At 32.8% G+C, this 26,406-nt stretch overlaps 2 protein-coding genes across 2 annotated transcripts; one reads left to right on the forward strand and one right to left on the reverse strand.

Annotated features, from left to right (window-relative positions):
* Positions 1-990: 990 nt before the first annotated feature.
* Positions 991-26,406, reverse strand: LOC145740585 (uncharacterized). Its single transcript, XM_081996140.1, has 8 exons — positions 26,347-26,406; positions 26,215-26,224; positions 25,292-25,430; positions 21,681-21,847; positions 21,144-21,249; positions 17,162-17,225; positions 11,977-12,040; positions 991-5,818 (listed from the first exon to the last, which is right to left on the reverse strand). The coding sequence occupies exons 1-7, from the start codon at positions 26,404-26,406 to the stop codon at positions 11,978-11,980; spliced, it is 609 nt and encodes a 202-aa protein (XP_081852266.1). The 3' UTR covers positions 991-5,818; position 11,977.
* LOC145740578 (chromosome-associated kinesin KIF4-like) lies at positions 1,972-2,620 on the forward strand. Its single transcript, XM_081996127.1, has 2 exons — positions 1,972-2,203; positions 2,343-2,620. Exons 1-2 carry the CDS (start codon positions 1,972-1,974, stop codon positions 2,618-2,620), a joined length of 510 nt encoding a protein of 169 aa, XP_081852253.1.

The raw sequence follows: 26,406 nt of genomic DNA on the forward strand, positions 1-26,406 counted from the left end.
TATTCCGTATGCGTTTAGAGCAGTTTAACGGCTTCCAAAAGTTTCTAGAACGAAGAAAGTTCTCTTTAAACTGTTCAAACACTTTCCAAATGCTCCTAAAGTACTCTAAAAAGGTTTTAAAACACTACAGAAACTCCAAAATGCTTCTCAAGCAGTCGAAAGTCTTCGACAACAGTCTAGACGCTTCCAAAAGCTGTTAGAACACTCTAAATGCATCCAAATGATCTTCAACTAGTCTAAAAGCTCTCGAAAAATTTCATGGTAGTCTAAAAGCTTCCATATGCTTCTAAAGCAGTTTAAAAGCTTCCATAAGTTTGTGGAGTCGTCCATAAGTTTTCAAATGCTTTAAAAGCAGTCCAAAACCTTCAATGTTTTTTAAACTTTCCAGAAACATTCCAACTGCTCCTAAAGTAGTCTAGAAAGATTTCAAATACTACAGAAACTCCAAAATGCATCTAAAACAGGCGGGAGCCGTTCAAAACAATCTAGAGACTTTTAGAACAGTCTAAAAGATTCCAAATGCTCTTCAACTAGTCTAAAAGCTTTCGAAAGAGGTCAAAACAGTCTAGAAGCTTCCAAAAAATTCTAACACCGTCTAAGAATTTCCAAATGCCTCTAAAGCATCCCAGAAACTGTCAAAAAACCTTCCAAATGCTTTTTAAGTAGTTCAAAACATTTTTAAAAGTTTTAAAAACAGTCTAAAATCTTCACTATGAGTCTAAAGCAGTTTAAAAGCTTCAAAAAATCTCTAGAACGTGAATTCAAAAAAAAGTAAAAAAATTGCATCTCTGAAAGAGTTTTGTGCTATTTTAAAGCTTTTCTACAGATTTGTCTGCTTTTTTGAGGAAAATTATTTATTATTTGTAATGTCCTGTATATGGCACAGTGGATATTTAGTGATTGGTCAGCTTGCTGATTTTTTTTGACCAATCGCAAATTAGGAACAACGGGAATGGATTCTAACGTTGATAATAAAACACTTTTAGAAAATTATATGTTCATATTTTTATTACAAATAAAAATACATTTGGATGGATCTAATTTCAATTGTTTATACTTATTCATATAAAACTAATGTTAACCTTAACATTTATTGTTATTTAATATAATTATTGTTAAAATAATAACAATGAATTAAAGTTCCAGAAGATATTAACACACAGTACAAAGAATTCAAGATTAAAGTATTTAAACTGCAGTCGATGCTATGGACAAAATGAACATTTATTAGACAAGTTTAAAAACAAGAACTTGTCTCTGGTTTAAGTAATTCTTTTTCGATTAGTAATCGATCTATTTCATTGTCATCAGAAGAAAAAGAATACGCTCATTGATATTGGGCCACGTGACTTGACTTCAAATTTTGTGATAGTCAAGTCATGTGACCCAGGTTTGGTCCAGCAAAGCTTTTAAACTGAAAATTGAAAATAATAGTTGACTTGACGTGTTAGGTAAATGTCTAATGTCATTTTTTATTTTAAGTTTGTGTTTTGTGTTTGATTTGAAGATATTTCAACAGTTTTATTTGTTGCAGAGGATTTTGCTATTTCTCCTCTTGAAAATTTGAAAGAAAACCATAACTGTCGAAAATAAGTTTTAAGAATTTGTTAGATTTCCTTTTGGATGTTTTTTATTTAATTGTTCGTTATTATTTTATTTAATTTGAATGGTTTGTAATCGTCTTTAAATTGGTGTACTACCTACCTTCATCATAAAGTGGTTTTGGTAAAAAAAGCAAACGGGTAAGTTTTTTCTAGTAATTTTTTATCATCAACTTGAAACTTGGTGGATGTAGGTTCTAGACTGTGCATACATTATATTAGTTTTCTACTTTTGCATGATTTTTAAGAAAAAAAGTTTGTTGATAGAAAAATTGAAAATTTCCTCACATTTACTAACTATCAGAATAACAATATTAATATGATCTGTGATTGGGTTGAAAATACTGGAATTTAACATTTAGAAGACAATATGACTGATCCTTGTGCAGTAAAAGTGGCGGTCCGAGTTAGGCCTCTAATATCCCATGAGATTGAAAGAGGTTGCAAGGGAATTGTGGAAGTGATCTCACAAAATGATCAAGTAGTGCTCAAGACCTTAGATAATAAAGGCTTTACATTTAATTATGTCTTGGGCGCTGACACATCACAGGATGAGTTGTACAACAGATGTGTGGCTCCCCTGTTAAAAAACTTATTTGAAGGTATAATCAGATTAAAATTAGTTGAATTGAAGATGAAAAACACCGCGACATGATTCTCAATATGAAGTTTTATCAGCAACAGTTCATTCAGTTTGCCATCCACCCAATAAAACTGTTCATTCTGTGATTGTTTTTTTAGGACTAAACGTTACTATTTTTGCCTATGGTCAAACTGGGTCAGGCAAAACCCATACAATGGGTACCTCATACGATGGTGGTGACAGTAACTATATGGGGGTGATACCTAGGGCAATCAATGAAATTTTTAAGCAGGTGAATGACAACTTCTCTGTAGATTTTACAATTACGGTGTCGTTTACCGAATTGTACAGGGAAGTTTTATATGATTTGTTAGCAAATAAACCGCGGGATCAATGCACATTGGAAATCCGGGAAGACATGTCAAAAGGTAGTTAATTGCATTGAAAACCTGGAAAACTTTGTGAATCATCTCAATCACACACACATTTTTACTTATGAAGACAACACAGGATTTTACGTAAACTAACGTTTTTGTTATAACAATGAAGCTTGATACAAAAGTCAAAATTATAGTACAGAGATCAGATAGCACAAAAAGCATATTAAAGGAATATTCCTGGCATTTTCCATTGTCCACATTTGCGTAAATTACAGCAGATTTTGACACATTGTAGCAGCCAAACGGCTGCTTTTAGCTCTTAAATGATCCAGAACTTTTGTTGTACTTTTTGGATGCTAGAGCTTTGCTAGTTTGTGAATGTTTGCTGAAAGCTGAAAGCTGCTTTTCTGACCTATCTGCTAGGGATGTGACAAATCTATTCGAAATTGAACGTTCCATTGATGTACTTAACAGTATATACCAGAAGTATGCAAATAAGTGGATTATGCCAAGCATATTGTAGGTATATGTATTGTCATGTATCTAATATTTGTGTTATATGGAATCACATTTACCAACTTAAAGTAACTTAAAACTAAAATTTGTTTGTACTACTGTTTTTTTTTTTTAATTTTGTGTGTACCATCCAGCTGCAGTGTTATAAGCTGGAATCCAGTTGGACTTGCCAGCGGTTGAAGATGTAAAAAACTTGAAGCATTAACTGTCAGATACTAACTAATCAGGATGTCAAGTTTGATTCACCAAAACCTCCGTCAAAAGGTGAAGAAAACAAAAAGAAAATCAGTCCAACTTAATGGACAGTGAAAGAGCCTTAATAAACTATTGTTATTGTATAGTGGTGGTTAAAGATGGTAGGGGTTTCTAGAAATCCAAAAAGAATTTCCAAAAACTGCTTGTTGAGTGTTGATAAAGTGCCATTACATGGTGGGAAGCTACTACTAGACTGTACTACAAGCGCAGTGCTGCTAGACACCAAATCCAGCTTACAATGCCAGAAACTGTAAAAGAATGAGGGACACTTCTTGTCTATGTACTATTTACAGGTTGACGCTATTATAGGGAAGTGTTTTGTACAGTTTTAGAATTTTCACGCTAGGACAGAGCTTTTTGATGCTCCTGTCCGCCTTAGGCCTAAAAGCCAGGACGTATCCTGGTTATTGTCAGAGGGAAAATGTGGGCAAAAGAAAGGGTGAGATCTAAACCCTCTCCACGGCTAGTAGGAACGTTCTCGTGAAAGTTTGCTGCACGTCCCTTATTTCTGTGGGTGTGGAGTTTCCCCTGCCCAACTGACTCCAATCAATTGCTTCCAATACTTGTCATAATCCGCAAACTAATCAAAGTATTAATAGCCTTGATGGCTGCCTGTTTGAGGTAGGAAACTCTGCATCTACAAAAATATTGATCCTGCCTCAACAAAACCGTTTAAAACTTGCTGCAAGTCCCTTATTTCTGTGGGTGTTGAGTTTCCCATGTCCAACTGACTCCAATCAATTGCTTCCAATACTTGTCATAATCCGCAAACTAATCAAAGTATTAATAGCCTTGATGGCTGCCTGTTTGAGGTAGGAAACTCTGCATCTACAAAAATATTGATCCTGCCTCAACAAAACCGTTTAAAACTTGCTGCAAGTCCCTTATTTCTGTGGGTGTGGAGTTTCCCCTGCCCAACTGACTCCAATCAATTGCTTCCAATACTTGCCATAATCCACAAACTAATCAAAGTATTAATAGCCTTGATGGCTGTCTGCTTGAGGTGGGAAACTCTGCATCTACAAAAATATTGATCCTGCCTCAATAAAACCGTTTAAAACTTGCTGCAAGTCCCTTATTTCTGTGGGTGTTGAGTTTCCCCTGCCCAACTGACTCCAATCAATTGCTTCCAATACTTGTCATAATCCGCAAACTAATCAAAGTATTAATAGCATTGATGGCTGTCTGTTTGAGGTGGGAAACTCTGCATCTACAAAAATATTGATCCTGCCTCAATAAAACCGTTTAAAACTTGCTGCAAGTCCCTTATTTCTGTGGGTGTGGAGTTTCCCCTGCCCAACTGACTCCAATCAATTGCTTCCAATACTTGCCATAATCCACAAACTAATCAAAGTATTAATAACATTGATGGCTGTCTGTTTGAGGTGGGAAACTCTGCATCTACAGAAATATTGATCCTACCTCAACACAACCTCAACAACGAACCTACTGGGCGTTTAAAGGGTTCAGGCCCCTGAAAGCGGAAAGCTAACTGAAATGATATGTAGATTCTATAAAGAGTGCCCGTCATTACTTTTTACTTTGTCCTTAAAACGACGTCGTTTGGTCAATCATTGAATACTACTTGCATTTACCAGTAAGGTCATATTTTTTAGATTTTTTTGGTTTTTTTTTTTCTAGACCTTTCCTCAAAAGGGTATCGGCTGAACCTGCAGTGGCAAACATCCCTGAATATCCCATTCAAGAATATAACCTCAAATAGGCCATATACAGTGATGCTATTCTGTTTTTTTTTTTCAGAATATCCACATACAGATTTGGGCCTACTTAAAACTAACTATATACATACTTATAGGCTACTACCCATTTTTGGATGGCAATGCAAGAATGTTTCAATGTTGTTATTAAATTAAATTAAAAAAAATAATAATATTAAAGGGGTGTTAAGGGAAAAAATTCTATGGCAACGCCGTTTTTTCGAACACGAATCTAACACTGTATATAATGCTGGGTGCACAGCACAACACATACACAAAACATCTAGTATACAACATTCATTATTGTCTTGAAAAGGGTGCAATTAAAAACAAGAAAAAAAGTGGGAGAATGGCACTTTAGTCCTTAAACTAGGTGAAACTATTGAAACCCATCTTAGCATCTTTCAGAAAAAAGTTCTCGAGGAACCAGAAAATATTTTCAGTCAAATTAGTTGAAGCAGATACTTACTCTTCAACGCGAACAACTGAACTTCAGTTTTACAGGTTCGGTTTAGTGTCAATCCAAAGTTTTAAGTTCAAGTTTTAAACTCCAGATTAAAGTTAAACTGTACCTGCAAAACGTGGAAATGGAGGAAATGGTGAGTGGCTACTTTGCTCAACTAAAATCCAGCTTATATTATTGCAGCTGTTAGTAACTTTGAACTGATTTAAACTGAAAATGACAGCAGTACTATTGCACTTTTATATACTTAAAACTACTTTACCACAGTCTTTCCAATGCACTTAGGTTGTCCATGTAACGATCTGAAAAAAAACAATAATATTCAGTTATGGTTTAGAGTTTAGAGGGTAAGTTAATAGTAGTGATGTTACCGGTAACTAAATATTTTACTTTACCAGGAAAATTCGACCGGTAAATTACAAATACTGTGTTTTTGGCAGTTCAAAATTTGACACCCTTTTTTCTCCCTGACTGTATCAAATTTTGTAAGGTTTTTTCAGGTTATCGGATAATATTTTAAACGAGGATTCAAAAAATATTATTAGAACAATACACTTCTTATAGCACTTTTACAAGTGATTTTGTCCCTGATTGTCCTTTAAACCATAAATTTCAGACTACAACTGATCTAAATATTTGTTGCTCCAGTTTTTCCTAAAAAACTCAAAAAGAAAATTACAAGACACCTAAAATGTTCCTAATCAACTCCTGAACTCAGCACCGTATGTTTGCAGGAAAGATCTTGCTTCCAGTATCCAGGATGTGCATGAAAATTATGGTGATTGACTGTTTTCGATCACCCTGTACGCAATTTTTCAGATATAATTTTTTGCTCAACACCACTGAAAAGAGGAGCTCAAGACGATTAATTTGAGTGGTTCAACCTCCCTGAACTCCCAAACATAACTGAGTTAGAAGGTGTTCAAATATCAAAACCACAACTTCAACAGATTTGAAAATTTGTTGCACCAAACCAGTTTTTCTTAAAAAACTCACAAACGGTAAAAGTTACAAAAAAATTGCAAGAGACTAAAAATGTTTCTAGTCAACTCCTTAACTCAGCACCGTAAGTTTGCAGGAAATATCTTGCTTCCAGTATCCAGGATGTGCATGAAAATTATGGTGATTAACTGTTTTCGATCACCCTGTACGCAATTTTTCAGGTAGAATTATTTGCTCAACACCACTGAAAAGAAAAGCTCAAGACGGTTAATTTGAGTGGTTCAACCTCCCTGAACTCCCAAAAATAACTGAGTTACAGGGTGTTAAAATTTCAAAACCACAACTTCAAATGATTTGAAAATTTGTTGCACCAAACCAGTTTTTCTTAAAAAACTCACAAACGGTAAAAGTTACAAAAAAATTGAAAGAGACCAAAAATGTTTCTAGTCAACTCCTTAACTCAGCACCGTAAGTATGCAGGAAAGATCTTGCTTCCAGTATCCAGGATGTGCATGAAAATTATGGTGATTGACTGTTTTCGATCACCCTGTACGCAATTTTTCAGGTAGAATTATTTGCTCAACACCACTGAAAAGAAAAGCTCAAGACGGTTAATTTGATTGGTTCAACCTCCCTGAACTCCCAAAAATAACTGAGTTACAGGGTGTTCAAATTTCAAAACCACAACTTCAACTGATTTGAAAATTTGCTGCACCAAACCAGTTTTTCTTAAAAAACTCACAAACGGTAAAAGTTACAAAAAAATTGCAAGAGAATAAAAATGTTTCTAGTCAACTCCTTAACTCAGCACCGTAAGTTTGCAGGAAAGATCTTGCTTCCAGTATCCAGGATGTGCATGAAAATTATGGTGATTGACTGTTGATGATCACCCTGTACGCAATTTTTAATTTTTTGCTCAACACCACTGAAAAGAGGAGCTCAAGACGGTTAATTTGAGTAGTTCAACCTCCCTGAACTCCCAAAAATAACTGAGTTACAGGGTGTTCAAATTTCAAAACCACAACTTCAAATGATTTGAAAATTTGTTGCACCAAACCAGTTTTTCTTAAAAAACTCACAAACGGTAAAAGTTACAAAAAAATTGAAAGAGACCAAAAATGTTTCTAGTCAACTCCTTAACTCAGCACCGTAAGTATGCAGGAAAGATCTTGCTTCCAGTATCCAGGATGTGCATAAAAATTATGGTGATTGAATGTTTTCGATCACCCTGTACGCAATTTTTAATTTTTTGCTCAACACCACTGAAAAGAGGAGCTCAAGACGATTAATTTGAGTGGTTCAACCCCCCTGAACTCCCAAAGATAACTGAGTTACAGGGTGTTCAAATTTCAAAACCACAACTTCAAATGATTTGAAAATTTGTTGCACCAAACCAGTTTTTCTTTAAAAAATCACAAACGGTAAAAGTTACAAAAAAATTGAAAGAGACCAAAAATGTTTCTAGTCAACTCCTTAACTCAGCACCGTAAGTATGCAGGAAAGATCTTGCTTCCAGTATCCAGGATGTGCATAAAAATTATGGTGATTGAATGTTTTCGATCACCCTGTACGCAATTTTTAATTTTTTGCTCAACACCACTGAAAAGAGGAGCTCAAGACGATTAATTTGAGTGGTTCAACCCCCCTGAACTCCCAAAGATAACTGAGTTACAGGGTGTTCAAATTTCAAAACCACAACTTCAAATGATTTGAAAATTTGTTGCACCAAACCAGTTTTTCTTTAAAAAATCACAAACGGTAAAAGTTACAAAAAAATTGAAAGAGACCAAAAATGTTTCTAATCAACTCCTTAATTCAGCACCGTAAGTTTGCAGGAAAGATCTTGCTTCCAGTATCCAGGATGTGCATGAAAATTATGGTGATTGACTGTTGATGATCAACCTGTACGCAATTTTTAATTTTTTGCTCAACACCACTGAAAAGAGGAGCTCTAGACGGTTAATTTGAGTGGTTCAACCTCCCTGAACTCCCAAAAATAATTGAGTTACAGGGAAAACCAGTTTTTCTAAATAACTCAGTTAACTTTGTTACGAAAAGTTTAAAAGAGAGCAAAAATGTTCGTAAAAAACTGCTAAACTCATCCCTAGAAATTTTACAGGGGATGCATGAAAATTGTAGCGATTCAAATTTATGACTTTTCAAATTAATGACAGACATGACAGGAAAATTATATTATTCAAGCAAAATTCAATTAGACCCATTAATTTACTGATCAAATTGGTAAATCACGTGAATACTGTTGAAATCACGTGATACTGGTACACTATTTAATTAGACAGTCACGTGACAAGTGTCAAAATATAGGTCAATACTTCAAAAAAACTGTTCTATACTGTGATTTTTAGAGCTTCAGGTTTTAGAGCTTCTGGGCAAAGTTTATCAGTTTTGACGTTTATGACAGTTGTTGCGTGATACCAAAACACCATGTTCTTAGACATTTGCGTGTCAACTGCCAAAGTAGGGATCCTGAAACTCTAAAACACATTTTGTGTCTAACGCTGCAACAAAAGTGTTTTTTAGAGCTTTATGGCCAAACTGTTCGAAGATTGTCAATTTTGACGCTTTTTGCTCACACAGGGCAATGTTTGACAGTATGGATGTTTAAACGTCAGTTGTCACATGTCAAAGAACACAATTTAGTTAGACAGTCACGTAACAACTGTCAACATACTTAATGGTCAAAAAGCTAAAAACCACGATTTGTCTCTTTGAATATTTCAAGAAAACTGCTCCAGATGTGTGTCGGTGTAATCTAAGGTTAAATTTGACATCTGTAACAGCAATCACGTGATACTGGTACACTATTAAATTAGACTGTCACGCGACTGAAACTGTCAAAATAATGGTCAGGACGAGAGATGGTTTACATGTTCGTATCTTACTTTTTGAGATCTAACGATGGTATTTCCTCCAAAATTTAGAGAGAATCTTATTAGAACAACAACTGTCTAGATTAAGCAACAAAATCAAGAAATATTGTTGCTATTGATATCATGTAGATGCGGCAACGCTGGAGTCACGTTAGCAACCCTGTATATTTTTAAACTTAATGCCAATAGGCCAATAACAAAATTATGTTTTACTAGACTTTTTATTAAGTTTTCTCTCTTTGTCTCGTACGCGCAATTATCAATGTTTCTCTGTCAGTTACATGGCCGGCGGTTTTATCCCACCAATATGTATAACTTACTAAAATGTCAGATCTTTTATCAGCTAATATGAGACTGTCAACATGAAAACTTTTGTATCATCATATGAACTGATTTTTTAGACTTAACCTCCAACTATCCTAACCTGAAAATGTTTTAGGGACATTTAGGAGGGATTGAAACAAAATTAAATAGCATATTGCATCGATCTTATATTAGCTAATATCAGATTTAACAAATCAGTCACGTTAACGCATTAAAAAAGTACAGAATTTAGTATCAGTTGTCAATTTGCTCACTTTGCCCTACTATGATGTTTTAAAGGTCGCATTTGTTTTTACGCACAAAGACATAATTTGACAGTTTAGCGTAAAAACAAATGCAAGCATCACCTTCAAGTTGCTCATGGAGGGGAGACAAGAGAACTTCAAAAAATGTCATCGACGTCATCACATATTTGGATGAATTTCAGTTAATCCTCACTGGTGTTGGTGTAAATTATTCACAAAAATAAGCACCTAATTATTATGTTCCATTCAAAATAAATGGTGGAAATTGGTTTCTATTTTTGGTGGTCCTATGTTATTATTAGTTAGCCCATATGGATGACTTTTATCGTTGATTTTACTCATCCGACGTTTGATAAAAGATGAGTAAAATACCTTTAGTGTGCTATTGCAGGGCTAACCTATGAAATTAATTTGATTACTGTTGCAATTCCTAACTAGTTCAAAATGCGCATCTGGTTGATTGGTTATTGCTATTGGCTGAACTAGTACAGAACTGGGTTTTCAATCAAAATTCGTCGATAACATTTTTCTAAACAATGTTCCTGTAGAACTTGAACACTTGGAAGGGTCCACACTTTTCGCAGATACTAACTGACTTAAAGGCGGTCTCCGGTCTGGTTTGGGCGACTGTTTTTTTTTTTTAAGTCTTGACAGACAATGAAGGTTGTCCTGGTTTTCTATTGTAAAAAGTGTTGGTGGAAAACAAAAATAGAAGTGTTTGTAAGTCCCCTACTAGAAGGGAAAAAGGGGTGCAATTTGAATTAAAAATCTGCTGAAGGGAACAAAAGTTCCGAGGAACTATCAACTATTGTCCGGTCAAAAAAAAAAGAAAAACTGTAATGGAGTTACTTTTTGTTAACCCTACATCACTAAAACCAACACGAATCTAGGAAACTACTAGCTATCACACCTTGACCAGGTTTGAAACAAAACGGTTATTACCAAATTACTATTGACTTTAACGGATTTTTTTTTGAAGGGGAGGATTACCCCAAAAGGGCCCAACTCAAATCACTACAATTACCTTGATTACTTTCACAATCGTTTTTGGATATTTATGTTGGCCTTGGGCCCATCAGAAATTATCCAAAACACTGACGGAAGATACAAAGTATTCACAGTGATTCAGGCTGGGTACACCAGCTCCCATATTCGGTTACACTATTGTAGGAGAGGTTGAAAGCAGGCAATTTCCTAGATTCAACGCAATGTTTAGACCTTTTTGCTGAGGTGCATTCCATCACAAAGAGTTTGACTCTTTCGGACCAAAGGATTCGCCTAATCCTACGGTTATACCTTACTAACTAACTATACACAAATGAATCCCTTGTCCTGCGGATGTATTAGCAGGCTGCAGCAATTGGATCCATTAAACAAACGCGTTTTTGGTATGCCAACGTGTTGTGTTTAGTGATGGAAAAATAAAACCGAAAGCTATTGCAACTAAATGACATGTGGACGGTGGAAGACAAAAGGAAGACAAATTCTAATTTGGCACAAAACTATTAACTCTAATTAAGGCCACATGTTGCATGTTGATGCAAGACAAATGGATTTACGGTTTTGTCACGAGGACAATAACCGAATGGGAAACTAAACAAAAACGCTAACTGAAATATCACAGACAATGTGGGAAGAAACAAAATCCGAGATGAGAATAACTGTATAGTCTATTGCTCGTCTATTGTCATTTCAGGACCTTCAGAATAAAGTTCAAAAAAGAACAACTCAGTCGCTTATTAAATGATAAGTGGTCAATTAAACCTTGTACAAACACTAATAATCATTGGAAATGCTCTTAAAAACTCTCAGATATAAAGTCGATACTAACACACTTTATAACAGTGACAGTGTGAAAACATTACCATTTGTGCTTTGTCAAAAGTAAAATGACAGATAAACTGATGGTGTTATTGGTTGCAGAACCAGACTTTTAAAGGCAAAATGAGCAAATATTCAACGGGCCTAATTATCACACACAAACAAAACTTAAAAACTAAATTATCACAGACGATTACACTATGATAAACGAGTATACAGCCTGAACAGGTTACTTGCCTTAATTATTGTAGAGGTCATACAGACTTTGACGTATGACAGCCAAGAAGGTTAATGATGTTGGCTGTAAAAGAACGTAAAATTAGACATCTGTCATATGACGTATAAGCAAAAGACAAATAGCAATATCTTAAAAAATTCTTAACTAGTCTATTTCCGGTCTTTTTTGATTTACTCTATCCGTAAAATTTTGACATTTTTTCCCTGTATATTTTTGAAAATGACTTTTTTTAAGGTGATATGACATTTTTTTGGATTCACTAATTCTATCCATAAAATTTTGTAATTTTTTTCCTGTATATTTTTGATAATGACTTTTCTTTAAGGTGATATGACATTTTTTTGGATTTACTAATTCTATCTATAAAATTTTGACATTTTTTCCCTGTATATTTTTGATAATGACTTTTCTTCAAGGTAATATGACATTTTTTTGGATTTACTAATTCTATCCGTAAAATTTTGACATTTTTTCCCTGTATATTTTTGATAATGACTTTTCTTCATGGTGATATGACATTTTTTTGGATTTACTAATTCTATCCATAAAATTTTGTCATTTTTTTCCTGTATATTTTTGATAATGACTTTTCTTCAAGGTGATATGACATTTTTTTGGATTTACTAATTCTATCCATAAAATTTTGACATTTTTTCCCTGTATATTTTTGATAAAGACTTTTCTTTAAGGTGATATGACATTTTTTTGGATTTACTAATTCAAATCATTCAAATAAAATGTTCGTAAAGAACTGCTAAACTCATTCCTGGAAATTTTACACTCCGTCAGTACCGTTACTAGACAGGGGATGCATGAAAATTGTAGCGATTCAGATTTATAACTTTTGAAATTAATGACAGACATGACAGGAAAATGATATTATTCAAGCAAAATTCAATTAGACCCATTAATTTACTGATCAAATTGGTAAATCACGTGAATACTGTTGAAATAGTATATAAATGACGTTAACGTCTGTGACAAAAATCACGTGATACTGGTACACTATTTAATTAGATAGTCACGTGACAACTGTCAAAATAAAGGTCAATACTTCAAAAAAACTGTTCTATACTGTGATTTTTAGAGCTTCTGGGCAAAGTTTATCAGTTTTGACGTTTATGACAGTTGTTGCGTGATACCAAAACACCATGTTCTTAGACATTTGCGTGTCAACTGCCAAATTAGGGATCATGAAACTCTAAAACACATTTTGTGTCTAACGCTGCAACAAAAGTGTTTTTTAGAGCTTTATGGCCAAACTGGTCGAAGTTTGTCAATTTTGACGTTTCTCTCCATTGTCACGTGATACTACCTAGAAAGTAACTTGTTAACTGTCAAATCGAAAGGCTGTAAAACACGTCTTGTGTCGAACAATATAGAAAATGTACTGAACTTTTATTTTTGCAGCTTAATGTTTTGGTTGAACGAACTGTAACGTCTGTGACAGCCATCACGTGATATTGGTACACTACTTAACTAGACAGTCACGCGACAACTGACAATAGAATGGTCTTGAAGTAAAAAACCAAGTTAAAAATGGAGAGGTTTTGTTTTTTGTTTATCAATCCCAATCCTCTGACCGGTTTCGCCGTATTACGGCTCATCAGAGAGGCTATAGGGCTTGATAACCAAAGAACAAAACCTTCATTCCAGTATAGTCAACTGCATGCCAGAAATGATAGTTGTTGTGTAACATCTGGTTGCATCTGTACTCAAAACCTCACCATTTTTAACCAATCAGATCGGTGTTTACCGAATGATGCGGCATTAGTGGGGCTGTTTCTAGATTTGGGAACGCCATCTGTACTTACTAACTCATAGAGTTGAGTACAGATGTCACCAGATGTTGCACAACAACTATCAAAAACCATGTATTTCGAAGAAAACTGTTTTTAATTGAATGAGATTCCTGCAGCTTTTTGCTCACACAGGGCAATGTTTGACAGTATGGATGTGTAAACGTCAGTTGTCACATGTCAAAGAACACAATTTAGTTAGACAGTCACGTAACAACTGTCAACATAATGGTCAAAAAGCTAAAAACCACGATTTGTTTCGAATATTTCAAGAAAACTGCTTCAGATGTATATGTGTCCATTCAAATATTGAACTCAGCACTCTATCAGCCACTAATAAATTATTCCAAAACGATACTTAGAAATAGATTAAAAAACATATTTCTTGAAGAAATGCGCAATGTTTGATTGTACTTACAAAACTGTAATCATTAAGTCAGATTATATATAGTGGTTTGGGATATTTTGTTTTTTCTGTATGTGAATTGTTATTGTAATGCTACTTGCGGGCTCCATGGAAGAACGCTATTGCGAATGGCAGCCTTTTGTGTAAGATGTAGATATATTTTGCACAATAAAGATTATTATTATTATTATTATTATTATTATTATTATTATTATTATGTGTGTCGGTGTAATTTAAGTTAAATTTGACATCTGTAACAGCAATCACGTGATACTGGTACACTATTAAATTAGACAGTCACGAGACTGGAACTGTCAAAATAATGGTCAGGACGAGAGATGGTTTACATGTTCGTATCTTACTTTTTGAGATCTAACGATGGTATTTCCTCCAAAATTTAGAGAGAATCTTATTAGAACAACAACTGTCTAGATTAAGCAACAAAATCAAGAAATATTGTTGCTATTGATATCATGTAGATGCGGCAACGCTGGAGTCACGTTGGCAACCCTGTATATTTTTAAACTTAATGCCAATAGGCCAATAACAAAATTATGTTTTACTAGACTTTTTATTAAGTTTTCTCTCTTTGTCTCGTACGCGCAATTATCAATGTTTCTCTGTCAGTTACATGGCCGGCTTTTGTTTTATCCCACCAATATGTATAACTTACTAAAATGTCAGATCTTTTATCAGCTAATATGAGACTGTCAACATGAAAACTTTTGTATCATCAAATGAACTGATTTTTTAGACTTAACCTCCAACTATCCTAACCTGAAAATGTTTTAGGGACATTTAGGAGGGATTGAAACAAAATTAAATAGCATATTGCATGGATCTTATATTAGCTAATATCAGATTTAACAAATCAGTCACGTTAACGCATTAAAAAAGTACAGAATTTAGAATCAGTTGTCAATTTGCTCACTTTGCCCTACTATGATGTTTTAAAGGTTGCATTCGTTTTTACGCACAAAGACATAATTTGACAGTTTAGTGTAAAAACAAATGCAAGCAAAATCACCTTCAAGTTGCTCATGGAGGGGAGACAAGAGAACTTCAAAAAATGTCATCGACGTCATCACATATTTGGATGAATTTCAGCTAATCCTCACTGGTGTTGGTGTAAATTATTCACAAAAATAAGCACCTAATTATTATGTACCATACAAAATAAATGGTGGAAATTGGTTTCTATTTTTGGTGGCCCTATGTTATTATAGTTAGCCCATATGGATGACTTTTATCGGTGATTTTACTCATACGACGTTTGATAAAAGATGAGTAAAATATCTTTAGTGTGCTATTGCAGGGCTAACCTATGAAATTAATTTGATTACTGTTGCAATTCCTAACTAGTTCAAAATGCGCATCTGGTTGATTGGTTATTGCTATTGGCTGAACTAGTACAGAACTGGGTTTTCAATCAAAATTCGTCGATAACATTTTTCTAAACAATGTTCCTGTAGAACTTGAACACTTGGAAGGGTCCACACTTTTCGCAGATACTAACTGACTTAAAGGCGGTCTCCGGTCTGGTTTGGGCGACTGTTTTTTTTTTTAAGTCTTGACAGACAATGAAGGTTGTCCTGGTTTTCTATTGTAAAAAGTGTTGGTGGAAAACAAAAGTAGAAGTGTTTGTAAGTCCCCTACTAGAAGGGAAAAAGGGGTGCAATTTGAACTAAAAATCTGCTGAAGGGAACAAAAGTTCCGAGGAACTATCAACTATTGTCCGGTAAAAAAAAATAAAAACTGTAACGGAGTTACTTTTTGTTAACCCTACATCACTAAAACCAACACGAATCTAGGAAACTACTAGCTATCACACCTTGACCAGGTTTGAAACAAAACGGTTATTACCAAATTACTATTGACTTTAACGGATTTTTTTTTGAAGGGGAGGATTACCCCAAAATGGCCCAACTCAAATCACTACAATTACCTTGATTACTTTCACAATCGTTTTTGGATATTTATGTTGGCCTTGGGCCCATCAGAAATTATCCAAAACACTGACGGAAGATACAAAGTATTCACAGTGATTCAGGCTGGGTACACCAGCTCCCATATTCGGTTACACTATTGTAGGAGAGGTTGAAAGCAGGCAATTTCCTAGATTCAACGCAATGTTTAGACCTTTTTGCTGAGGTGCATTCCATCACAAAGAGTTTGACTCTTTCGGACCAAAGGATTCGCCTAATCCTACGGTTATACCTTACTAACTAACTATACACAAATGAATCCCTTGTCCTGCGGATGTATTAGCAGGCTGCAGCAATTGGATCCATTAAACAAACGCGTTTTTGGTATGCCAACGTGTTGTGTTTAGTGATGGAAAAATAAAACCGAAAGCTATTGCAACTAAATGACATGTGGACGGTGGAAGACAAAAGGAAGACAAATTCTAATTTGGCACAAAACTATTAACTCTAATTAAGGCCACATGTTGCATGTTGGTGCAAGACAAATGGATTTACGGTTTTGTCACGAGGACAATAACCGAATGGGAAACTAAACAAAAACGCTAACTGAAATATCACAGACAATGTGGGAAGAAACAAAATCCGAGATGAGAATAACTGTATAGTCTATTGCTCGTCTATTGTCATTTCAGGACCTTCAGAATAAAGTTCAAAAAAGAACAACTCAGTCGCTTATTAAATGATAAGTGGTCAATTAAACCTTGTGCAAACACTAATAATCATTGGAAATGCTTTTAAAAACTCTCAGATATAAAGTCGATACTAACACACTTTATAACAGTGACAGTGTGAAAACATTACCATTTGTGCTTTGTCAAAAGTAAAATGACAGATAAACTGATGGTGTTATTGGTTGCAGAACCAGACTTTTAAAGGCAAAATGAGCAAATATTCAACGGGCCTAATTATCACACACAAACAAAACTTAAAAACTAAATTATCACAGACGATTACACTATGATAAACGAGTATACAGCCTGAACATGTTACTTGCCTTAATTATTGTAGAGGTCATACAGACTTTGACGTATGACAGCCAAGAAGGTTGATGATGTTGGCTGTAAAAGAAAGAAAAAGTCAAATTAGACATCTGTCATATGACGTATAAGCAAAAGACAAATAGAAATTTTTGATTTACTCTATCTGTAAAATTTTGAAATTTTTTCCCTGTATATTTTTGATAATGACTTTTCTTTAAGGTGGTATGACATTTTTTCCCTGTATATTTTTGATAATGACTTTTCTTTAAGGTGATATGACATCTTTTTGGATTTACTAATTCTATCCATAAAATTTTTACAGTTTTTCCCTGTATATTTTTGATAATGACTTTTCTTTAAGGTGATATGACATTTTTTCCCTGTATATTTTTGATAATGACTTTTCTTTAAGGTGATATGACATTTTTTTGGATTTACTAATTCTATCCATAAAATTTTGACATTTTTTCCCTGTATATTTTTGATAATGAGTTTTCTTCAAGGTGATATGACATTTTTTTGAATTTACTAATTCTATCCATAAAATTTTGTCATTTTTTCCCTATATTTTTGATAATGACTTTTTTTTAAGGTGATATGACAATTTTTAGATTTAGTAATTCTATCCATAAAATTTTTACTTTTTTGATATGTATATTTTTTTCCCTGTATATTTTTGATGTGACTTTTCTTTAAGGTGATATGACAATTTTCTTTCAAGTTCTTAGCAGCGTTGCCAACTTATAATAGAAATTTGCCTTTTAAGGGCGAATTTAAGGTCTTATTCTGTTAAAATTGGCTATTTCAAGGCAGTGCTAAATTTAATTCAATCACCGGATGTTACATATTTTATACTTAATAAATCATGAATTTTTACTCTTAAAAAAATCACGTGACCTTAAAGATCCATTTTGACGTTAAAAAGTAGTCATGTGACTTTTAAAATTAAGTTTGATGATTGAAAATAGTTACGCTACCATTTGAACCTTAAAAAAAGTCACGTGATTCCAAAAATATCAGTCTAAACTTAAAAACTGTCACGTGAGTTTAAAAATATCAGTTTGCAACCCATCAAATAACATTTTGACATTAGAACAGTCACGTGACATTATAAATTTCATTTTTAATTTTAAAAGAAGTGCGACCTTAAAAATATCAATTCAAACTGAAAACAAAGTTTGACAACCCTTCAAATGACATTTTGACACATAAAACTGTCACGTGACTTTATGAATTCCATTTGAAGTCATAAATGAGTCACATGATTTTACAAAAATATTAGTTTAAACTTAGAAACGGTCACGTGACCTTTTAAATACGAGTTCACCATTTAAAACAGCTACGTGATCTTTAAAATTATTAAATTAGATGATCGAAAATTGTCACGTGTCTATTTCCCTTGTGAAAAATGTCACGTGACATTATGAATTCTATTTTAAGTCTTTAAAGAGTCACATGACTTTAAAAAATATCATTGAAACTTTGAAACGGTCACGTGACCTTTCAAATACGATTTCACCATTTAAAACAGCTACGCGATCTTTAAAATTAAATTTGATGATTGAAAATTGTCACGTGCCTACCTATTTGCACTGTGAAAAATGTCACGTGACATTATGAATTCTATTTTAAGCCTTTAAAGAGTCACATGACTTTAAAAAATATCATTTTAAACTAAAAAACACGTCACGTACCCTTCAAATAACATTTTGACATTTAAAACTCTCACGTGACATTGTAAATTCCATTTTTAATTTTAAAAGAAGCACTTGACCTTAAAAATATCAATTCAAAGTAACAAAAGGTTTCGCAACCCTTCAAATAACATTTAGACACATAAAACTGTCACGTGACATTACGAATTCCATTTTAAGTCTTTAAATAGTCACATGACTTTAAAAAATATCATTGAAACTTGATTTGAAATTGTCACGTGCCTATTTCCACTGTGAAAAATGTCACGTGACATTACGAATTATATTTTAAGTCTTTAAAGAGTCGCATGACTTGAAAAAATATCATTGAAACTTTGAAACGGTCACGTGACCTTTAAAATACGATTTCACCATTTAAAACAGCTACGTGATCTTTAAAATTAAATTTGATGATTGAATGTCGCATGACTTTAAAAATATCATTCAAACTTAGAAACGGTCAACTGACCTTTTAAATAACATTTTGACATTTAAAACTGTCACGTGACATTATGAATCTCATTTTTAACATGAAAATAGTCACGTGACTTTAAAAAATACCATAATGCACCAAACTGTTTTTTTTTAAACTAACTTCATTTTGACTAAGCGTAGCTCCGTTATTTGAGGAGTTACAAAAAAGTGTTTTATTCTCTACAAGATTGTGTCAAGGTGTTTTTGCATTTAGGGTTCTCCTTAAGGCGTTACAAGAAAAAAACTGACAGGGTGCCCCAAACTGCTTTCCTTAACTCCATTTCGACAGAAAAATAGTGTCAGAAATTGTCAAAAACAAAATTATTTTAACTTTTGACAACACATTAAAAATATACATGAACACCGTTAAATTGTCAAAAAAGCAGTGTCAAGTTGTTAAATTGATCTGAAGACTAAGATATTTCCAAATTACAGTGTTACAGCAAGCTCAAAACTGGATTATCAAAGTCACGTGACATGTTTCTTACAATTTCAGCTTTTGCAACTGTCTAAATTTAATTTATCAAGTTTTCAACATTTAAACTACATTTTGAAAGTCACATGACTGAATTTGACAGGTATCAACAAGCCTTAACAGTGTTACAAGCTCAGAATTGCATTATCAACGTCACGTGACGTGTATTTTACAATTTCAGCTTTTAAAAGTATCTAAATTTGATTTACTAAATTATCAACGTTTAAATTACATTTTAAAAGTCACGTGAATAACTGGCTTTTACAGTGTTGTGTGACGTGTATTTCACAATTTCAGCTTTCATAACTGTCGTAAATTTAAGTTATTAAATTTTCAACTTCCAAAGTAGGTTTTAAAAGTTACTTTACTGATTTGACAGGTGTCAACGAGCCTTTACAGTGTTGCAAGCTTATAATTGCATTATCAACGTCACGTGACGTGTATTTTACAGTTTCAGCTTTTGAAAGCATCTAAATTGGATTTACTAAATTGTTAACGTTTAAACTACATTTTAAAAGTCACGTGACTGTTTTTGATAGGTAATAACTGGCTTTTAGAGTGGTGCAAGTTTAAAATTCGCATTATCAACGTCACGTGACGTGTATTTCGCAATTTGTAATTGCAACTCCTCAACTATTGAAGCTATGCGCAGTTGAAAACAATACGTTAGTTTAGAAAATCTGTGCACCCTGTCACTTTTTGCCCTATAACTCCTCAAGGAGGTTCTTAAGGGCAAAAATGCACTAATACAATCTTGTAGAGGATAAAATTATCTACAAATTTTCGTATTTATACATTTTTATAAATCCTCAAATAACGGAGCTATGCTCAGTTGAAATATTAAGTTAGTTTAAAAATAGCAGTTTGGTGCTATCACTTTTTGTCTTGTAATTCCGTAAACAGGCCCTTAAGGGAAAAACAACGATGGAGTTTAAATAAGAATATAAATGGAAAACTCAAAAATTGCAATTTTAACAAAAATTATTTAAACATCATCAAACAAGTAAAACAAAAACAGATTTTGTCGTTTGAAAGAAGTTTTATTGTATGAGTTTGATGATGCCCTAAATATGAAACTAGTCACTTTAATAAAATAAATTCAACCCTTACAGTGATGCAAAGTAATCATCCTCATAAACGTTCACCTTTTACGTATACAGGGTGTCCCAATACTACAGTTAATTGATCTCATTTGATAATTTCTTTATTATTAAACATAAAAATTCGTTAAGAAGATTATCAATAATTTTGTGGATTTAAATTCTAAACTTTTAAATGACACTGTATCATATTTTTTGTATAAAAAACACACTTTAAATGCAAAAAAAAAACAATTTTAAACTACTTACATACCTGATTTGAAGAGTGAACAGAACATCGTTGTTCACATCCAAATTGGACTTTTGCAGGCAAGTTTTCAGCATTAGAACCCGTACATGGTTTCCCAAAGACTCCACTACTGGAAGAAAAAAATTTCATATTAAAAAAAAATGATTTCACTAGATTTTAAGAAAATTGATGATGCTTTTTTAAACAAAACTAGGGATTATACTTACTGGGAGGAAGAGACAGAAACAGTCTTTTAACCGGAAAATTTTCAGTGCAATTAACGGCTTAATTTTCAAAGAAAATAAGGTTTGTTTTCACTTGGCGTTAAAATCAATTTGCAACAAAAAATCATAATAAAATCCTTGTTTGTTTCAGGAAAAAATAGACCCTTATTCACATTATCGCCCTTAAACTACATTACTACATATTTTGTTTTTAAGAAAAAATCAATGTTTCTGTCTTTAGTTACTGCTACTGTAAAAAGAGACAGAAAAAAGTGAAATTGTAAAGCATGAACGAAAACCGCCACCAAATGTTGAGGAAACAATTATAGATTCTTACCTGATTGATGTTGATCAATTTGTAACTGACTGCATCTTCCCAGGCTGTTTGGAATGTTGGAAGAAAGTATGGAATCACCAAAAAATGGTGCGTTATCAGTTGATTCGTCTATCAGCAGTTGGTTGATGTTGATTTTCAATTTCCTGATGGCGTTGATTATTAGTTTGCTGTAGGAAAAATGATCAAGTTGAAAAACAAATAACTTTGCAAAAATAGTTATACAGGGTGTTGCACGATAGATAAGTTTGCTGGTGCATCAAAAAATAACCCAAGTTTACTATATGTATGAATTATGTTCGACAGTTGTTTTGTTATGGATATACAGGGTGTACAAGTGTGAATAGAACATTGCTTTTTTTACTGCTCTATATTTGATTTTTAAGGAAATTAGGCTAATTTCTATTTTTCCTGATATCAGATAAGATAATCTATCATTTCCTATACTGGACAGTCTACCACAAATCCCCAGAACTGTCAAAATTGTATTGATACATTATAAACCAACAGTAAATATGATTTGTACTGGTTGAACTGCCTTTAGGCAATGTTTTATACTTTGATAGCTTCATGGAGTTGTATTTGACACTTACCACTATTGTGACAGATCGAAATATATCCAGGATAGACATGTCACAACTGCCAAAAAACAACTCCTAAAACTATAAAATGCGAAATATGTTTTGTAGTTTTATAGCTTCATGAAGTGGTATTTGACAGTTAGCATTATTATGACAGATCGAAATATATTCAGAATAGACAGTTACATGTCAGTAACTGCCAAAAAACAACTGATAAAACTATAAAATGCATAATAATTTGATTTACACTGATTGTATTACTTTTAAACATGTTTTGTACTTTTATAGCTTCATGAAGTGGTATTTGACAGTTAGCTTTATTATGACAGATCGAAATATATTCAGAATAGACAGTTACATGTCCAAAAACAACTCATGGAACTATAAAATGCATAATAAAATGATTTACACTGTTTGTATAGCTTTTAAACAAATTTTGTACTTTTATAGCTTCATGAAGTGGTATTTGACAGAACTATCAGAGTCATTATTATGACAGATCGAAATATATTCAGAATAGACAGTTACATGTCAGTAACTGCCAAAAAACAACTGATAAAACTATAAAATGCATAATAATTTGATTTACACTGATTGTATTGCTTTTAAACATGTTTTGTAGTTTTATAGTTTCATGGAGTGGTATTTGACAGACCACTATTGTGACAGATCGAAATATACCTAGAATAGGCAGTTACATGTCACAACTGCCAAAAAACAACTCATGGAACTATAAAATGCATAATAATATGATTTACACTCTTTGTTTATCTTATAAACAAAATTTGTACTTGCATAGCTTCATGAATTGGTATTTGACAGTTACCTTCATTGTTACAGGTCGAGATATATCCAGAATAGACAGCTACACGGCAGAACTGTCAAAAAACAACTCATAAAACTATAAAATGCATAATAAAATGATTTACACTGTTTGTATAGCTTTTAACAAATTTTGTACTTTTATAGCTTTATGAAGTGGTATTTGACAGTTACCTTCATTGTTACAGGTTGAAATATATCCAGAATAGACAGCTACATGGCAGAACTGTCAAAAAACAACTCATAAAACTATAAAATGCATAATAAAATGATTTACACTGTTTGTATAGCTTTTAACCACATTTTCTACTTTTATAGCTTCATGAAGTGGTATTTGATAGTTAGCTTTATTATGACAGATCGAAATATATTCAGAATAGACAGTTACACGTCAGTAACTGCTAAAAAACAACTGATAAAACTATAAAATGCATAATAATTTGATTTACACTGATTGTATTGCTTTTAAACATGTTTTGTAGTTTTATAGCTTCATGGAGTGGTATTTGACAGACCACTATTGTGACAAATCGAAATATATCTAGAATAGGCAGTGACATGTCACAACTGCCAAAAAACAACTTATAAAACAATAAAATGATTTACACTGTTTATATAGCTTTTAAACAATTTTTGTACCTTTATAATAATAATAATAATAATAAATATCTTTATTTCGAATTATGTTAACATAAAAGGAAATAACGTCAAAAACAACAGAAAAGACACTGTTTTCTATTATACCTACGCCTAGTTGCTAAAACAACACAATGAAACATTCTACTTTTAGTCTAAGTACTCTTTTAAAGAATATGGTTCTAGGTGTACAAGGAATTTATATACGGCTGTTTTAAATGGTTTCAGTTGCGTGATAAGTTTAATGTCTCTTGGTAGTTTATTATAACATTTTATAGCATTGTAGTAAGGTCCATGCTCGTATAGCGTAAGCCTGTGCCTAGGAAAAGAGTATTCGAGATTTCGCGTTACATAATTATTCTGTGGCATATGTTGCTGGAACGTTAACTTATTTTTAAAAAAATATAAAATGCACTCCTGTATGTAAATGGCATGAACCGTCATTAAGTTGTTTGTTTTAAATTTTCCCCTACATGTTTCGTTTACTTTCATTTGTAATATGATCCTAAGTACTCTTTTCTGACAAACAAAAACCCTTCCAATATCAGTACTTTGCCCATAAAAAATAATGCCATATCTGATACGCGACTCAAAATTGGCGTGGTAAATCATTTTCTTAGTCTGTAACGACAGATATCCGGTTAAGACGCGTATAGCTTCATGAAGTGGTATTTGACAGTTAGCTTTATTATGACAGATCGAAATATATTCAGAATAGACAGTTACATGTCACAACTGCCAAAAACAACTCATGGAACTATAAAATGCATAATAAAATGATTTACACTGATTGTATTGCTTTTAAACATGTTTTGTGTAGTTTTATAGTTTCATGGAGTGGTATTTGACAGGCCACTATTGTGACAGATCGAAATATATCTAGAATAGGCAGTTACATGTCACAACTGCCAAAAAACAACTCATGGAACTATAAAATGTATAATAATATGATTTACACTGTTTGTATATCTTATAAACAAATTTTGTACTTTTATAGCTTCATAAATTGGTATTTGACAGTTACTTTCATTGTTACAGGTCGAAATATATCCAAAATAGACAGTTACACGTCAGAACTGCCAAAAAACAACTCATAAAACTATAAAATGCCTAATAAAACGATTTACACTGTTTGTATAGCTTTTAACCACATTTTGTACTTTTATAGCTTCATGAAGTGGTATTTGATAGTTATCTTCATTATGACAGATCGAAATATATTCAGAATAGACAGTTACACGTCAGAGACTACCAAAAAACAACTGATAAAACTATAAAATGCATAATAATTTGATTTACACTGATTGTATTGATTTAAACAAGTTTTGTAGTTTTATAGTTTCATGGAGTGGTATTTGACAGTTACCACTATTATGACATATCGAAATAAATCCACAATAGACAGTTACACGTCACAACTGCCGAAAATCCACTCATAAAACTATAAAATTATAATCACAAATATTAATATGTTAAATTACACATTTAAAACCAGTTTGTAGTTTTATAGCTTCATGGAGTGGCTTCACAGTTTCCAAGTGATACTCTCTTAAAAATAAAAGCAAAAATACTTACGTGGTATAGTTTTTCAACAATTTCGCAATACGTCTCTGGTCCTGGTTCAGTAGGGGTTGTCCAGGGACGGCTCCCCTCAGTCTCCGTGGAAATTTTGACTGCGACAGTTCAGAAGTGGAAGTCCGAAGGAAACCACGTACTGAAAAAGTAAAAAATTAGTAAAAATACACTTTTAAATCATAAAGTTAATGTAAATCCGATTTAAACGTAATGACATGCAAAACAAATTCAATTTACAGAGTGAGCAAATTTTGATATTTCTATGGAAGATGTCAAAAAGTAATAAAAAAAATTGAGTCTCAATATCTTCGTGCCATAGTCAAAAATATTGTAAAAAATTAGTTTAGCGATTTTAACCAATTTTAAATTTTCAATTGCCCACAATTTTGTGTAAAGATAGAAAATACTGTCTTTTTAATGGCTTAAAAAAAGATTATACCTTACATTTTAAAAAAAATTAAAATTTATATTTTGTATCGAACAACAATAATTTTATAAAAAAAATATCTACGCCACTGGAATTTACTAAAAAAAGTGTCTTAACTATTTTAAGGTTATATTTGGTTAAATAAAGAAATAATTGTTTTACGCTTATCTGAAAAATTATTATTTTTTTAAACATATTAGTCAAATAGGCCTATAATTTATCGCAGAATTCGAGTTAGCAGTAAAAAATAGGGCATCAAATTTAAAAAAAATGTAAAGTAGGTTAGCCATGTGATTTTGAGATAAAACTTGTTTAGAAATATAGTAGACATTTGTATTTACCATTTTCGTAATAGAATTTTGCTTCTAAAACTAAAAATTCAATAGAATGGGGAATTTCATGGAGCAAATAAATTTAAATCAGTTTTTTTTTTAAATATTACAACGAACCTGGAAATTCTACGTTGTTTAAACCAACAACAATTAGAAAAACTTACCGTTGAAGTTCTAATGGATGATTATTTCCCCAGTCTGCTGACCATACTTGATATGGCTATCAAACGTGTTGATCTTGTCGTGGTTTGCAGGGAAAAGGAACGTTCTCTGCCACCACAAAGCTATGTATAGACCATTCCACCCCCTCCAATTTCGGACAGGTTTGCTATGTGGTTCGATGATACTGGAACCAT

The sequence above is a fragment of the Ips typographus genome, linkage group LG2, assembly GCF_016097725.1.
Source record: "Ips typographus isolate SLU linkage group LG2, UJ_Ityp_2.0, whole genome shotgun sequence".
Taxonomy (NCBI): Eukaryota; Metazoa; Arthropoda; class Insecta; order Coleoptera; family Curculionidae; genus Ips; species Ips typographus.

Bases quoted from the DNA above. Each gene is read 5' to 3' on its own strand.
- LOC145740578 (XM_081996127.1), top strand. From the start codon at position 1,972: ATGACTGATCCTTGTGCAGTAAAAGTGGCGGTCCGAGTTAGGCCTCTA. The intron at 2,204-2,342 runs GTATAATCAGAT...TTGTTTTTTTAG, and splicing joins GTTAAAAAACTTATTTGAAG to GACTAAACGTTACTATTTTT.
- LOC145740585 (XM_081996140.1), bottom strand. From the start codon at position 26,406: ATGGTTCCAGTATCATCGAACCACATAGCAAACCTGTCCGAAATTGGA. The intron at 21,848-25,291 runs GTAAGTATTTTT...TTTTTCCTACAG, and splicing joins TTGTTGAAAAACTATACCAC to CAAACTAATAATCAACGCCA. The intron at 21,250-21,680 runs GTAAGAATCTAT...TTTTTCTTCCAG, and splicing joins AATTGATCAACATCAATCAG to TAGTGGAGTCTTTGGGAAAC.